The sequence below is a fragment of the Pyrgilauda ruficollis genome, unplaced genomic scaffold (assembly GCF_017590135.1).
Source record: "Pyrgilauda ruficollis isolate IOZ18807 unplaced genomic scaffold, ASM1759013v1 scaffold28, whole genome shotgun sequence".
Classification (NCBI taxonomy): Eukaryota; Metazoa; Chordata; class Aves; order Passeriformes; family Passeridae; genus Pyrgilauda; species Pyrgilauda ruficollis.
In genome coordinates, this window is record NW_024524155.1 from 8,085,099 (window position 1) to 8,102,281 (window position 17,183).

Genomic DNA, 17,183 nt, shown 5'->3' on the forward strand with positions numbered 1-17,183 from the left:
AGCGTGCGGCAGCGGCTGAGGGAGAGCGGGGTGGCCGCAGGGGCCGGGCCTCACAGCCACAGCCTCGGCCACGGGCCGTGCCCGGCCTGGGCTCCTGCGCTCTTTGGAGCTCTGCAGCCGAAATGTGCAGTGTGAAAGCTCATAGGCCTCGTGTGGCTCAGATCACACACGGGAGCCCTGCCATCCCATTCTGCCTAGGGACTGCTGAAGGGAAGACGTGTCAGGGCTGGAAGGACAGGGGCAGCTGGGTGCCCACACCAAGGGTGGGCGCCTTAGCCATGGGGGTTCTTCTTCTGCCCATGCAGCCCCCGAGGGCTCTCCCAGAGCGCTGCCATGGCACCTGCCCCTCTGTGTTCCTCTGGGCCTGTTCAGTGGGCTGAACACTGTGATGGCTGAGGTGCTGAGGGACCGAGGTGCTGCAGTGGCCAGGGGAGATGAGCTTTCAGCACACGGGTGGCAGCATCACCCGTGTGGCATCTGAGCAGGAGTGGCTCACAGCTGAAGGCTGAGGTCAGCAACAAGGGAAGACCAAGCCAGAGTGCCACTGCTGCAGGCAGTCAGAGGGGCAGGGAGTGCTCCTCCTCAGATGTATTTTACAAAGGAACCAGCACACAGAGGGCTGCTGGAGACCCACTTGAGATCAGAAGGGATCTGTGCACTCCTGAGGAACCCACACCAGGGCAGCAATTCCTGGAGTGGCTGCAGGCAGCACATGCTGGAGCAGGGACAATCCTGAAGAGCAGCAGGAAGACCTGCTATATAAATCACAGCCTGCCTGTGCTGCCCAAGGGCTTGCCAGAGGCGTTTTGACAAATCGAGCACAACACATGGTGCGAATAAGGGTGTAGAGTCTGGAGAAGGAGGTAGGACAGGTGTGTATACAGTGTCTGATTGTTTAAATTGAAGTTGCATGGGAAGTTGGTATCACAGCTGGCATTCAGCACATCTCTTATAGCATGCCTGAGCTAAGTGGCTTTAAGACTCTTTAGCAATGCCCTATGCTGAAACAAATTCATGACCAGGCTCTTGGCAAGCTTGCTGGCTTGTACATGAAGGCTAAAACATGTTCTGTGGAGGCTGCAGGTCTCCTTGCTCTACACACATCACCACGGATGTATCCGCTGACTGCTACGTGATCCTTGCCTAACTGGAGGCAGATGAGAGGGGGGATCCATTAGAGGAAATGGTTTCAGAGCACAGTTAAGAGGTTCTGCCTTCTCATCAGTCACTCTCCTTGGCCAAGTTTTTTCTCTCCTTGTTCAATTGCAGCAGCAGTGGGCACCGAGGATTGGTTACAAACTTTTTCAGGCAATGCATGAAAGTAGCAATTGCCTGGACAGATACTGAGCTTGGGCACTTTTATGCTCTTTTGTGTGAATCTCAGCCATTTGCTTCTTCTGCTCCACTTTCTCCCAGGATGTTCACATCCATCTCGTCCCTCAGACAGTGCAGCAGTCTCCCATACCAGCCACTCTGGATGGCATCAAGACAAGAGAGGGGGACACTCGTAGGTCAGCTGAGTTCCAGCTTCAGCAGCCACACATTCTCATTACATGGCTGAGAAACCACCCTCTGTGCCTCAGCAGTGCTTCAAACCAGCTGTGACAAAGTTTGAGGGAAGAACTGAGGGGCTTTCTTTCTTCTCAGTCCTTTTCAGAGTTAACCTACAGATATTTAGGGCTGTTAACAGAACACTTTCAAAAACATGGGGTCTGAGGAATGCTGTGACTTGTAAGATTGTACAATTGTTTAATTTTAATTGGAGAAAGCTATGAGACTATTACAATTTCTTTATACTCATTAAAAATTCTCTGAAGAGAGTCCTTTTGCACTGTTTTCTTCAACTCTAGACTTAGGTGGAAGGATTGATGCACAGATGACAAAGGTATGTTTTTCAGGATGTTATATATATGCCATTAAGACATTTTATTACTGGATCTCTTCTGATTGTGGCTAACTAAGAAGAAAAACCAACAACAACAACAAAAACCTCACAAAAACCAAAACCCAAACTGGGCTGCAAAACTGGTGAAAAAGGAAGATCAGATCCGAAGTTAACATCAGTTCAGTACGTCTAGCCATTATTAACATGAGCTGATATCTACAGCAGTGAAGATCCAGCTAACATGCCACAAGGACCAGAACTACTTAATAATGAAAGAATTAATTTGTTTAAAAAACCCCCAAACAATACAACCACTGTTGTTCTGTCTTAATATGTGGGCATATTCTGAAACTAATATTCACACAAATACAATTGTTCAATTGATGCAACTCAGTAATTTTTATTGCAACTGGAAGACAATACATCACAGAAACTTTATGGTAGGTTTTGGGAAAGTGTTATTTACAATAATAATTGATGAAATAGTTTGTCTTTGGCAATATGATTACACATCAAGAAAATGTAAAATGCAAGTATGCCTCTAAATCAACAATTTCATATTTCCTAAAGATCAGCTGATTGCACTTGCCTTCGGACTGCTCATTTAGGTAAACACAAATACAACTTAACATCACTGTTCATTCCCCGTCACAGTTCGTATTTTAATATTGATGAAATTGGCAGTTTCAGACGCCAAGTACAGGAAAAAAAATTGGCTTATCACTGTACTAAATTAACTTATTGGCCAGTTAAGGTCCTGTGACCCCTAAGCATTGATACTAAATCTCTTGGTCTTTTGATTGCTTTATCACTTTTTCTGTAAAACAAAATACTTCAGAAATTACAGATCAGAGTATAAAAAAATGTACAAGTTCATAATGCTTTTCATACACACACAAATCATTCCCCCCAACATTTTACATCATGGCAGTTTTTAAGTAGTGAGTGTGAATGATGCAGGCATGGAACTGGTTATCAGATAACAGGTATGACTTTCAATTGCTGTCCCACACACATACTCAGGAAATGTACAATGCTCTAGTAACTTAAAAATGTACTCAAGTTCAATGTCATCCAAACAAAAAAAAAGAAGGTCTTGGGATTTCAGGCCAGAGTAAACAAATGAAAAAGATTCCCATTTTAGATTGTCAGCCATTCCATAGTCCAGCATGTAGTTTTAGTATTCGGTAAAATCCCTTCTACCACTAAAGGCCAGCACAAGTTGTCATTTATCCCTTAAACCCTCGGATGATGAGCTCCTGTAACTGCTGGCCTGATCCAAAGCCTCATGAAATCCACTGAAAATAAAAAAGTGAAACAAAACCCCCTTCCACTGATTGCAAAAGGATGTTACATCAGGCTGATATTCCCTCTTTGCTAAAGGAAATGTGATACAGTAGAAAAACCATTATATAGTTTCAGATAAATATACCTTGTTTTCAATGCTAAAACAAAACCCAAACTCCCCAAACCAGGAAAGGCTACTTATTAGAACAACTCAAAAGTGACCTTTAAATAATTTCTGGTTTTAAATCTATACCAGCAAAATACAGCACCATAGACACATTAGGTTGAGACTTTTTTTTGGTCAGTGAAGCTAGTACTTGTTTGCTGAACTGTGGAAGAATTATAAGGTCATGTACATGATCAAAGATAAAGCAACCCAGCTGACAAGTCTCTGCTTAATTCAAGAATAACCAGTACTAAAAATAAAAATGCAAAAGTAAAAATCCCTAATAAACCACCATCAATTAATACTTTCTAAATAAAAGGGGATTAACAGATGAATTTACAAATGTATGCAGATTTATACAGAACACTGAATGTTGTGTGTAAATCCTTATAAACTTCATCTCAAAACAGAAACACACAAAATGTATAGTTTGACTTACACATCCCATTTCAAAGGAAAAGAGACATCATTACAACTTGGTAACTGTGCTAATTGCAATATAAATCAAACAGAAATTCAGAGTTTGGCAGGTAACTAAGAGGGTTATCACTTAGGTTATATAGCAAAGTGTTGATGTATATTACATAGAGTAGTATAAATAATAAAAAAGTATTATTTAAATTAGATCACAGTGCTGCATTATGTGCATAACAGTGTTTGATATATTACTGGAGGGCTGTAAAGAACACTACTAAAACTTAACTGGTCAGACGGTCAACACTGATACTCTGTTACAATCAGGAGGATGTATGGTTCAAATGCTCTTCTGGTGACAAAGTTAAGAAAATGTTTCTAAGTATTTCCTATAAAATATGCCAATGAGCTATTCAGGCAGTAGTGATGTGCCTGAAGGAGCTGGATTTGCATTCTCCAGGAGGTGAAGTAAATTGCATTGGAAATGCATTTTCTCAGTAGTTTTATTCTGATCCTGGAGCACAGGAGAGTAATGTTTTCAAAAATGCCTAGGGTCGGATTAAAGCAAAAATTGTAATAACAATAATAATAATAGTGAAATGGTAAAGGCTTCCAGGAACACTTGGGTGTCTATAGCTCCACTGACTGCAAAGGAGACCAGACACCTTCAAGTTCTAGAAAACCTCAGATTGTGCACTCTCAGACCCACAGGCTGATTATTGGTGTGTCCTGTGCAGGGCCAAGAGTCGGATGGGTCCCTTCCAACTCAACATATTTTATGATTCTATGATCTACATCTTTAGATGGATTGGGATGGGAGCCAAAATCTCAGTGAAAATAAATTACCACTAATAAGAAACCAGGACAAAGTGTTGTTTTGGTAATTTTATCCGTGGTGCCATTTGGTGTACAATTTAGGATTTCATACTCTGCTAAAGTATGTCGATGTATCTCTACCTCACTCCAGTGAAGAATGCAGCCTCCAGCTTTTTTCTGTATCTTTTCCACAAGTAGACAGTAATTCAGCTGAACACTGGGAGCCAACGCATCTCCTTTGGGATTCCCTTCTCCCATTAAGATAGGAGAGGAACCAGAAGATGAACCTCAACTCAATTGCTGGAGAGAACAGTCTCAGGACAGTTCTCTAGTCATACAGGGCACACCTCCTCACTCCCACATTTGGCTTTTCAGCTGTAAAGCCCTGTGATCTTTGTAGAACTACTGCCAATTTTGCTAGGAGAAGATCAGAAGCAGTCTGCTTTCAGAAACAGCTATGGGGTGATACATTTAAGCTGTCCAGGACCTGTGCTTGCATTTTTAAATGCAAGCAGAATCTGCACCAAAATGCAGTAGGACATCCAACTGCTTGCGGAATGCAAGCATGATCAGCAGATTTCACCTCCCTGGAGATGCTGGTGAAATCTGCTTATGGCATTAGCTCTGGCCTGCAAGAGCTTCTTGCTGCAAAAGGCATATTCCAAAGGAACTCGCCATGAAGTCCAGCAACCCTTACAACTGATGCCCATGTGAAACTCACCACTGAACACTTGCTGACCTTGCCCCCACCTGTCTTGGAGAAATGCTAATTTGGCAATACTTAGAGTGAGAAGAAGGGGAAGTTAGAGATTTGACAACTTCTCACCCCAAAATGGCTTAGAAGGAAAGCAAACAAGCAAAACCACACCACCTCCTATCTGGCAAGTGAGAGAGTTTGTAATACAGTGCAATTACCAGTCCGTTTTGACATCAATCAGTTGAAGTAAAGACAACTCGATTAAAAGCTGACATCGTATTTCTTGGAAAACAAATCAATTTCAGTTCTTATACAAAAAAAAGAGAACTTCTCTGATGGAGTAGAACCAGTTCTGACAAAGTTGCCATTGTCAGCCAGGCACAAATATGGTTTAAAAGGTGACTCCTAAATACTTTATACAATCCAAATTATGTACTTCTCATCAACAGTCAGAGTAAACATCAATAAGGACAAGTTGTTTTTAAACACCAGAAATAATCCATTGATGGCAGCCCAAACTGCTGGTTCCTGAACATAACTCTGTAAAATCCTACCAAAGAATAAATACCTTCTTAGCAGATCAGACTAGGAGAAACAAATTTTATATGAAAATAGATGCTTGCCAACATTTTAGGTTTACCAGGAAGTATATAGAGGACTTGTTGAAGTCTTAGATAGGTGTTATATATATATATATATCTCTATATATATATCTGTATAAAGTTAACCTGCCTAATTAGATATTTATGCAAAATGACTGTTTTCTAAGATGAGTAATACTAGTGGTAATTATATATTTAGCCACCAAGAGTCCACATTAATGAATGGTACTTGTTGTTCAGCAGATACTGATCTCATTTGCACTGACACACTGCAATCAGAGAAGTTGCTCTGGAATTAGTGTTGTGGACAGAATCTGGCCACTGGCACACAAACACACTGCTTTCCCTGGAGGACAGAGATGGCTGAGCCATGGTTTGTATTTTCTGCCACTAGATTTTTCAGTGCTGTTTTTGGTAAATATTAAGCCACTCCCCAGCTAATGCAACTAATGAGCAAAGGTGGTGGCAAGGTGATACAGAAGTATCTTCTATTTCAAATGACTCTCCCAGAAGTCTGTAGAAGATGTAAAAGATGAAGACCAAGTTCTCCTGTTGCGTGCTTCACCGCCTACAGACTTTGGCTGTAGAGAGCATGGACCTGGGAAGAAGCAGATTATCCCAGTCTGATCAGACAAGGGAAATGTTATGGCTCATTCATCTCTGTGCTTCCTGGCCAAGGGACTGGTCCCTCCTATTTTCCCCAGCGTTTTATCTAAAGGGCTGCAGGCAGCCAACAGAAGTTAGTCTCTATGTACTCCTGACTTAACTAATGCTGGGAATCAACGCTGCATGCATCGGCCCCTGCAAACTGAGAGGAACAAGGCTGTTTCTCACACTATCCATGGCTCTCTCCTTCCCTATCTCCTAAGCTGGCAGTTGTGCTGAGCTCTGGCAGCTATTAAGCTGCTCCTGGATCCCAGGACATGCTGGCTGAGATGGGAGGAGAGGCACACTTTTGCTGTGCTGCCCTGTTGTTTACAAAATGCTTGCGGGGCACAGAACCAGGTCCAGAGCAGCCTGTCCTTCAGTCTTTCCACCTCCTAACTGAGCACACACCACAGGCATCTCCAAATACAACTTTTAGCTCACTGCACTGAGTAGGAAGTCAAACCCTTCTCTAACTCACTCTTCATAAACTAGATCCATCTTGGTGAAACTGCTGCCTGAAACAGCTGTTAGTGATAAATCTAAACCTATACTCTTTAAGAAACCAACTGTTTTGTTCTCTTAAGTGGTTGGTTTCTGGGATTTTCTTTTTGCCTCTAGGATATTCTAAGTGTAGAATTTTTCATGCCAAATGCAAGAATCCAGGTGAGAGAGACTATTTTGTTTATTTCACAGCTTCTCTGTGCTGTAGTGATTTTCAGTCTCATAGTGATCCTTACCAGGAGAGTAGCACTGTACCTGAATCACACTCTCTGTAACACTGGTTTTATCCGGACACCTCCATAAGGCTCTTAACTAACTTCAATTTTTCATGGCAAATTAGCAAAGCTATTTTCTTGTCTACTTATTCCTGAATCAAATCAGAGAGTTTTCCTCAATTAACCTCCCATTATTTTCTTGATTCTGTCATACACACTCACTACTAAATTTGCCCTCAGATTATTGCGTCATGTTACACATGTACAGACGAAGAAAAGACACACTTTTACTTTTTTCTTTTTTTTTTCTTTTTTTTTTTTTAACAGAAGTAGGGAGAGGGGGCTGAATGTGCAGACAAGGCAGTATAATTCAACCATCCAAGCCCTACCAGAGCATGAAGATTTTATTTTTTAATATTGCAGAGTAAGTTCCCCAACAGTCAGTGTTTGTCCCTGAAGAAGGTTAAACCTTAAACACCTGCTTCAAAAAAACCCCAACGACAACAAAAAAGAACCAAAACGAAAACAAAACAAAACAAAAAAATAAAACCCCCAAAAAACAAACTCTAAGCCTAAGGGCTTAAAAATTAGAGGCATAGCCTTTTTCTCTATTTTCTATATTTATATGAAAATAATTCATGCTTCATGCTAAATACATTATTTACCTTACAAGAACTTTGTCATCTTTGAATAAAAAAAATTGTTTGCTTTTTGTTTTCCCCCTTTCCCTAAAGAATCCATGCAATGTGGATCAAAATTTCTTCTGCTGGCTATGCTGGTTGAATCTGGAAATTTGCTGTAATTTTTGCACAGATGAATCCTGACTGATGGTCACTGCACACTCATTTCTGAGGGCAGTGTAGGAGCTCTTGTTGAACTTCTGAATTTTACTGTTCACCAATATGCTTTCCTTCTATTTTTTAAATACAGAATACTACTAATGGCAGGTTTTGCAGCTTTGTTTCCCCTGTTAGATCAAGGATGTGATCCACAGAAAAAGATTCTGATGTACATTGTATCTGCTGTAATTTCTTAGACTTGATTACTTTTCACTCAGGCAGTTTAGAAGACATAGTTTGTTTTTCCCTATTACTATTATTTTTTGCACGCAGTGCCAATCTTCAGGCTTATGGCTTTTTGAACATTCTTTCAATTTAATATAGAAGACAGAATTCAATAGTTAACGATGCTACTAACAGTCACACCCCTCCCATTTCATTATTTCTGAAACCCATTGCATACATAGTTTAAATTTCCTCAAACTTAGAGTTGTCAGTCTTCACATTATGAGCCACATAGGATATGTGACACACTAGAAGTGCATTACTGCTTGCACAGTTGCCACCAGTGGCTGTCCGAAGACTTGTGTGGCACAACATTTCCAAGTGCCACTGCACAGTTCTTGGTTGAGAAGTATGTGCCTCCTCTTTCCCACAAATCTCTTTGTTCACATTCACTTCTAACCCAATTGTAAGGCCATTAAAAAAATTCTTAAGGGCCAGGCCTGAATGAATACTAAATTATGCACAGCTCTTCTACTATAAGAGGGATTTCCAAGTGCCCAATTTTACTTCCATCACATTAATGTTGATATCACTGCGTATTCAACCATGCATTTTTGACAAGCTGGAGAAAGCAATGGCGATTTTGGCTTTCTTTTTTTGTTAACTTTTTGTCTTCAGGTAATGAAAAGCTTTTGTAAATTAGCTGAGTGTCAGTATGAGTTCTATGGCTTCAATCTCCTTTAAAAATAAAATTCTTAAGGGTCAAAAAAAAACCAAAACAACCCAAACAAAAAAACCCAAAGAAACAAAACAAAAAGAAACAGAAGAAAAACAAAAAAGGAAAAATTGCTGATATTGCCACAAATCATTAGAATTCACCTGACGTGCTGAAACAAAACTTTTTAAGTTCAAACAAATCATTGATTTGTTCTAATTTTTTGTGGTTTCCTTTTGCTCTTTCTGCCCCTTTGCCGTCCGATTGGTGATGTTGTTCAAACAGGATCGAATTCCTGCTAAATGCAGGAGTGATCCTGCTGCTTCTTTCATCTCCTCATCGTCACTCTCAGGGGGCTTTTCTGTACGTCTCTTTTTAAGAGGCAGTGTGTCACTTGGTACTTTTTTCGCCTTCATTAAATGTTGCCTTTTCTTGTGCTGGGATGCATATCCACTGTCAGCTAAAGAATCCTTGGTCTCCTTCCGACTTTGCTTTTTGTCCTCCTCTTCTGTTTCACTATGGCTCTCGTGGCTCTGGAAGCTAACTTCACTTCCTTCACTGCTGTCTTGGCTACCTTTAGTTGCAAATTCATACTGGTCATCAGCAGAGGAAGAGGAAACGGAGTCACTAGCAGGTGATGTGCTCCTGTGGTTGGAAGATTTGGCACTGCTGTAGTTGTGATCCTCCTTTGGGTCACCGCTAACAACTGGAGAGCCGCAGGACTGTTCGCTTTCCGTCCGCATCCGGCAGTTTGTTATTCCATTCCTGTAAAAACAAATCCAAGCAGTCTTAGAAGCCACAGAGATGTGATCCTGCTTCAGAGCAAAAGATGATAAAGCAAACTGACAGATAAATTGAAATTACAATCTGAAACAATGACTATCAAAGTAATGTCCATGCAAGCTGGTTTCAAAGCCTAATTGCTCATGGATTGGACTTGACATAAAAAACAAGCCAAAAGATGCAAAATAGCACAAGAAGCAAGTAGGGAATAAGCAAAGAACAAGTAGGGGATTACAAATAAATGATGTGTAAACAGTATTGATTTAAATTTCAATTGTTTACATTTTCAAAAATTAAAAAGAAAAACCCCCAACATTATTTTATCTACTGGGTAAATAAACTCTGCTAAGTTGCATAAATAGCCCCTCATCTTTTGCATATAAAGTGTTACTACCAAAAACGTGGAGAAGAGACACTAGCTTTCTGGGGCAATTCCCTGCCTACTCTGAAAGACACTTTCCGACTCTAATTCCAACTTGCATTCCATGGTTCACCTGGGAAGTAGCATAACTTCTGCTTAGGACTCTTTGCAAGAGAAGGAGCAACCAGGTCCAGTCACAGTTTTGATTCTGATCCATTAATACATAACCTTAAAAGCAATACAATCTTAAGCCACAAGCTGCCAAGAAAATATTAGAACGTATTAAAAAACAAGCAGTAGAAAGAAATAAATCTGGATTTGCTCTAGAAGCTGTTATTTTTTCTTTAGGTTTTATGGCACCCTGTGTAGTGGGAACTACTGCAGCATGATATGTTTAAAAATGAACAAGTTTTTTTTCTGGAGTGAAAAGTATTAGAGCATTGCCACTGACTTTAAAAAACAGAATACAATGCTTACAATACAATTAAAGAAGGCACTGATTATGTGCAACACTTAGCTCCTGCTGAAAAGGAGGAGAGCAGGATGCTTGTCATTGAGTTGAGCTATCATCGCTGCCACCTGCCAATTTACCAGCCTCGAACCTCTCTGTCAGTTAAAAAAAAATCCAACAAAAAAGCAAGGCTGTTTAAACCATCACATGATGAACTGATTTAACTTGCCATCTTTGTTTTACCATTGGAGTACTTTTGCATACTTGGGGCAGTGTTGGATTAAACCCCTTTCTTAAATGCACACACTGAACATAGACATTTCTTAAGAGGAATGGCACGGTGGCAAGTCCAGAGTATTACTGCTCTTCTACTTTAAAAAATGGGAAAGTACTTTAAGTTTCACACAACAGACCTCATGTATGGTTTCCTTACTCAAGAAACAGCAGAGTATTATCCATTTCTGAAAAGTAAGGTTGAAAGGTGGGAAAAATAAGTGGTATGTAATTCCACAGTTCCTGTTCGTCTAAATGCCCTTGTCTGCAAGAGCTCGCTGAGATAAGAAACCCCCTTGCATTTATGAACCAGTGACAGGACAATGCTAGAAGGCAGAAAATTCATCAGTCATTCCAAATGTTATTTACAGTGCTTTCAAAGAAATGTATAGAATAGAAGGTACACTTATTAGCAAAGAAAGCCTCTGCCAACCTCTTTTGCTCAACAAAATTACTTTTGCCTAGCCTTCTGAGTAGATGTATGATCCATAAATTCCATATAGAACCCAGAAGGAATACACAAAGCTCCTTCAATTATTAATAACTAAGTGCAATGTCATTCATGATTGTGCAGCAAGCCAGCTGCATTTACTCTGTGATGGCTTGCAACTGCAGGGGTTGTCATTAGAGGATGCCAAATGCTTAGAATAAGAAATCATCCATACTAAGCTAGTTATAAGGTGAATTTATAACCAACTCCTTAAGATCAGCCATTACAAGGAAGCATGTGATGCATTTTAAGTGACAGATTCTTCATTTTTAGGGAAAATTTACATTTAAAGATGTTAAAAATTATCATAAATTAGCATAAAATTAAACTTACTTGATATTACAAGGGAGCTAAAAATCAGAGCAATATGGCTTACTAAAAATCACACACTACTAATTTTCCATTAAAAAATAACAATCAATTCTTGCTCCATGGAAACAAATACAGGTCAGATTAGGTGGGAACTCAAATGAAATTCCTACTGACTGCAAGTGAACAAGGCTTCTAATGGATGTGATTTAAACCAAGACACCCATTTTTATGCTCTTTAGATCTACTCTTGTGAGTTTGTACCAAGAGACTGTCAATGAAAGGAAAGCCACAGCTCCATCGAGCAGTGCAACCACATGCCAAAGAGACATCCCTGATTCACCCTGCTCTTGAGTCTCTAGTGTTGCCGTTTATGTAAAGGGGCTGCAGTTTGGATTCAAAAGCTCTGCCCATGGGACTTACTCCAGATCCCAATTCCTCCAAATCAGCATAAAAACAGAATGAAATGCCTGGGGAGTACAGAGGCATGTCCCAGGGAAGGGGGTACCATGAGGCTGGCATCCCACAGTGGGTGTCTGCCAACAGAGATGCTGGTAAAGAAAAACAGAAGTTTACAAAGAGGTGCAAAAAAAAGAATTGCTTTAAAAAAAAGGGAGAAAAGAAAATACCACTACATTTCAGAAGAAAGTGGAACTGGTCAGGAAATGGATAGCATTTGCATCTCAGAAAAATCTTTGGGTTTCACTTACATTTTGAAAGATTTCCAACCAGTTCTGCTTGAGGAAATACAAAAGGAAGAGAAAGCAGGTCAAGGAGAGAATTAGCAAAGGATATTTGCAGAAAAGTAAAAAGTTATACAGGCAGAGTGCTTTAGGATATTCACAACATCAAAAGTCATGTACCCTGAAAGTAAATCTGATCTGTATCTTAATATGCAATAGTTCAAACATTAGATTAATTACTTATAACGGATATCAGTAGATTACTAAGAGTTGAATGAACTAATATCTAAACAATTAATATTCCACACATGCCTCTGAGACATTCTCAAGCTCTACACTGCTCTTAGACAATCATATATTCACTATGAGATGAATCTGTGATTTATGTAGTTCAATCTAGACCATCACTTGTTTCCCCCTTTTTTTGTTCAGAACTTCATTTCAAAATTTCCAGGAATTGACATATTTTCATGTTTTAAAGTAGTGGCTTGCTAGTAGTCGATGGGACAGTCTCTAGACCTTTTCATCCTACTGACATGGACTATCTTTATTTGCTTGAGGGAATCTCAGCCTAAAGCAATGTGCACAGATTCTTTCTAGAATATTTCCATTTGGTTGTAGCACAATGACACAATTCCCAAGCAGACTTCTGAAAGTCTGACTTCATTCCCTTTGTTAATGGATACAAATTCTACTACCAATGTCATCAGAAGCCAGACAGGACTCATGGCAGGTGGGTCTCAAGTTAGAGGAAATAATGTCCTTTGCACAGTGTTAGTGCCTCTGCCTTTCAGACAGGTCTTCCTCAGGAGGAGACAAAAGTGAGTCTGTCATTTTAACAAGTGCAGGCATATCTTCCTTAAATTTCTCTGCTAGCTCGAAAGAAAGATAGGTAATCACATTCTGTTTGCAAAATGGCAAAGGTTTTGCTGAAAAAAAACTTACTTCATTTCACACTGGAGACAGGTATATTCCTTTGATGAACAAAGAAAACCTATGTGGAGTTTAAATATCACCTTAATCTACCTCTGATCCTTCTGGATGACAGATACTGTGTACCCACAGATGACAGTTTTTGTATGTAACTGGAAACACACAGTTAGAAGACACAATGAAAACAGTAAAAGTAAGCTGGGTTTGTAGATTCTGACATGTTCCAGGTTCGCTGCAATAAAAAGAATAAAAAAAAAATCACTTTTTTATTTCAAAGGGAAATTCAGAACAGTCAGAACTTTTGGCTACAGCTAGTTGAACTGCTTCTTAAAACCACTACAGACCAGCAGACAGAAGGATGAGCAAGCATATGAAAAGTTAGTGGCGCTCACTTGCTGTACAATGAGATTCTGTCAGGGGTTACTGAGTTAAAAGTCAACAGCGAGCTGCTCACAATAGTGACAGAAGCTCTTACAAAGGTACTTCAGAGAAAAATTGTATGCAAAGGACCACAGTAAATACACTTCATGAACTGCCAGCAGTATCAACAGCAGATCTGAAATTAAAACAAATGGAGCCCTGTGCATTTTGCAAAGAAAGAATAATCAAGTCAGCCAGCATTACTGTCCTTTAGTTACTGAAGGATTCCTTTGGCTCCCAAGGATAACCCATCCTGCCTGTTACAGGTGGCAAGGGGAATGCAATGCAACAGGGATGATCTGGGGTTTGTTAAGCTGGTAACGCCAGTGGTAAGCACTACAAAGATACAATTAAGAATTTATGAAAGGAAATACCTACTAATTCCTCTATCTAAGCAAAAAAACAGTAATTCACAGATAATGTAGGTGAATGATAATAATTCTACTTATGCTTTGGCATCCACTCTGCACATGCAATGTTTGTTTTATTTAATCACTGCTTGAATGGCTGCTTCAAGGGAGGAAAATAGAAGCAAAAAATAAAGCCAGCATGAGAAATAAAGTCACAGTAATAAAAGCTATGCTCAAGGAATAATCTAGTAATTGCCCTATAATTTTGAAGTGCAAATAATCCCAAATAACCATTTTCCATCTTCAGATAAGGTTAAGCACAAAACTCATTCTTGTCATGCCCCAGTGATCAGGAGCTGCATAAGGAACTCTGGCATTAATAGCAGAAGAACAGCTATTTTAAAATCTGCTTGTGATGAAGTAGCTAAGGTTTGTTAGTGTTGCATTTTGGGGTGTTTTGTTGTCTTTCTTCCCTTTTTTTTTTTTTTTCATTTTTTAAAATTTTTTTCTTAATTGCTCAAAATCAAGGAAGAGCTGTAGCTCTGCCAGTGCAGGTGCACTTGTTTTCCCTACGAAGAAGAAAAATTTTATCTTGGAAACTTGAATAAAAATATTTTTTCACTGAGGGAAGTTCTTCAGGAAACCTGTTTGCAATTTCCAGGTAATTGTGAAATTCCTTGAGAATGTCTGTCATTAATCCCAGCCAGCAACTATGTCCCATGCAGCTGCTTCCTCTTCCCTGCTCCAGATGGGACTGGGAGAAGAATTGGAAAAAGGTAAACATGAATTGAGATACAAACACTTTGAAATAAAGTAAATAACAGCAAAATCAGTAACAACAATGACGATGAAGATGATGAAAAGAGAGAGGCAACCAAAAGGGGAATAAAACACAACAAAGATAAGGGATGCACAACACAACTGCTCCCAACTCAATCCATCCCTCAGGAGTGATCAGCTCCTCCCTGCCAACTCTCCCAGTTCATGCTCTATGGTATGGAATATCCCTTTGGCCAGTTCAGGTCACCTGCCCTGCCCCTGCTCCCTTCTTGTGCACCTGTTCACTGGCAGAGCATGGGAAAATGAAAAGTCCTTGACTTGGGACAAGCTCTGCTCAGCAACTAAACCACTAGCATATTATCAACATTATGCTCATACTAAAGCCAACACACAGCTCTGTACTGGCTACTAGGATGAAAATGAACTCCATACAAGCCAAAACTAGGACAGAGAAGAATTTGGTGAAGAAGAATTGGATAAAATGGGGAAAAATCCATGCAATTTCCCATTAACTTTTATTTGTAACCTGCAGTAATTTAAAACCCAAGGTATGCTAACAAACAGTACCAAAAGTAATCTAACCTATTACCTAGGCATATGTACCATATAAGTAAGTTTTTCTGAAAAATTACCAAGGATATTTTGCAAAACATCTTCTGCAAAATAATCTGAACAAAATTACAAGGCCTATGCTAAAAAGCTGGTAAAATTCTCTGTGGAGTGGATTTCCATTAACCTCACCTCAGTGGATCTGTCCACATTAGGTATATGAGAGGCTTAGGCTCAGTAGTTCTACTGCACAGCAGCAGAACTTGGACATAGTCATAAACCACCCACACACTATGGATAACTGCAGAAAATTACAAATATCATGGTGAAATTGACATTACTTAATCTCAAATGTTAGATCAACTTCCAAGCTTGTGCTCTTCCCAAGGGTTGATGTAGCAGGTAATACCTGGCTCCTGTGGAAGGTGACTATATACGGGAAGAGCCTTGTGCACCTTGCCAAAACACGTGAATGTCATATGCACTGGCCAATTCAACAGATACCATCCCTACCAAAGCAACACAGAAGTCCTCCTAGGAAAACATTTAAAAAGTATTTTCCAATGGATGATGATAGGAAGAGCAAGAGCTCACTTTCACAAGCAGCTGCTTGCTCTATGTAAGGAGCTACTGGTTTTGCCTGCTTTCATTGAATACCTCTGTCAGTCAGTATCTTCTTTTCTACATATCCAGACTGTCACTGCATTTGCTTTTAGATTCTCTCAGGGAACTATATAGGGATATGGTCTGCCAAAAATATCCCCAAAATATGATGGATCTCATGCTAGAGACATGCTACACGCTGTGCAGCTTTGAAGCGTTATTTTTCCCTGCTGTTTTTGGGTGGGTCTTAGACTTGTCAGCCACAACATGGAAAATATGGATAGTAAACAAGCTAAAAGTGGTGTGAATAAAGTAAATAAAAAGCTACTGTCAAAACACATCCAATTATGCTCTGCTGCAGAGATTTAACACCAGAGGATGATTTTCAAAGTAAAAATAGTGTGGGATGCCTTTCCATTTGTAGATTAGTTTGGAATGAAAAGCTTATTTGTGCAATTTAAGCCAAATGCACTACAAAATAATGATGAGCTCAACTGTAATTCTTTATTCATGGAAAGTCATCTTTGTTAAATAATTTCCAGGAGGGTTTTTTAACCCAAATGACTTAATTCAATTGTACCTTATTTTACACATAAAATATAAAGTAATTACATGTAATTACAAGGGAAGAGCAACACATCAATACCTTGTGCAGAACAAAATATGCCAATGCATTCAGTCACACTGTTGAAGATTAACAGCACTGTAAACTTTTCTATTGACGGGAGTTAACACATCAGAAATCACAGACTTCAGCTTCTTAGTCCAATGCTATAGTTTTGGTCTCCTTTCTGAACAACAGATTAGTCAAAACAACCCACATAACTGCATTAACCCAAGACCAAACTTTTTCTTACTGTGTTTTGGCACTAATGGAACTGCACAACAGGACAACATACAACAAGTTATTTGCACCAGCTTCGGGGACAACTAAACCAAAGACCATTAAGATAATGAGGAAATAAAACACAAAATGAAACAAACAGCTCAGACAGCAAGGATGTGCCAACAGAAGACCAGCATCTTACAGAGGAACCTGTGATTCCTACATACAGTAACTAAAGAAAAACAGTTAAGAGGTTTGATTTAGTATGCAACTATCTGCTACCAAGAAAATGCTAATGGTCCCCTATGAGAATGATGAAAACTTCCTTCTTCAGGTGGCTTCAAGCCTTTCATTTACAGCACCAAAGGAACACTTCTAAAGAAAAGACATTTGATTTAAGATATCTTAGAAAGAAGCTGTCT

General features: G+C 39.6%; 1 protein-coding gene across 8 annotated transcripts in view; it reads right to left on the reverse strand.

The window, feature by feature from the left end:
- Nucleotides 1–2,260: 2,260 nt before the first annotated feature.
- The window catches only part of FOXN3 (forkhead box N3), a 209,036-nt gene continuing 194,113 nt past the window's right edge, over nt 2,261–17,183 (reverse strand). For 5 of the 8 annotated variants that reach the window (XM_041471803.1, XM_041471801.1, XM_041471804.1 and 2 more), the window contains 2 exons: nt 12,328–12,351; nt 2,261–9,715 (listed from right to left, as the gene is read on the reverse strand). In XM_041471803.1, coding sequence (XP_041327737.1) covers nt 9,166–9,715; nt 12,328–12,351 — 574 coding nt within the window. In that variant the 3' untranslated portion in view covers nt 2,261–9,165. The remainder of the gene's footprint in view (nt 9,716–12,327; nt 12,352–17,183) is intronic. The other 3 variants (XM_041471808.1, XM_041471806.1, XM_041471805.1) reach the window with 1 other exon arrangement.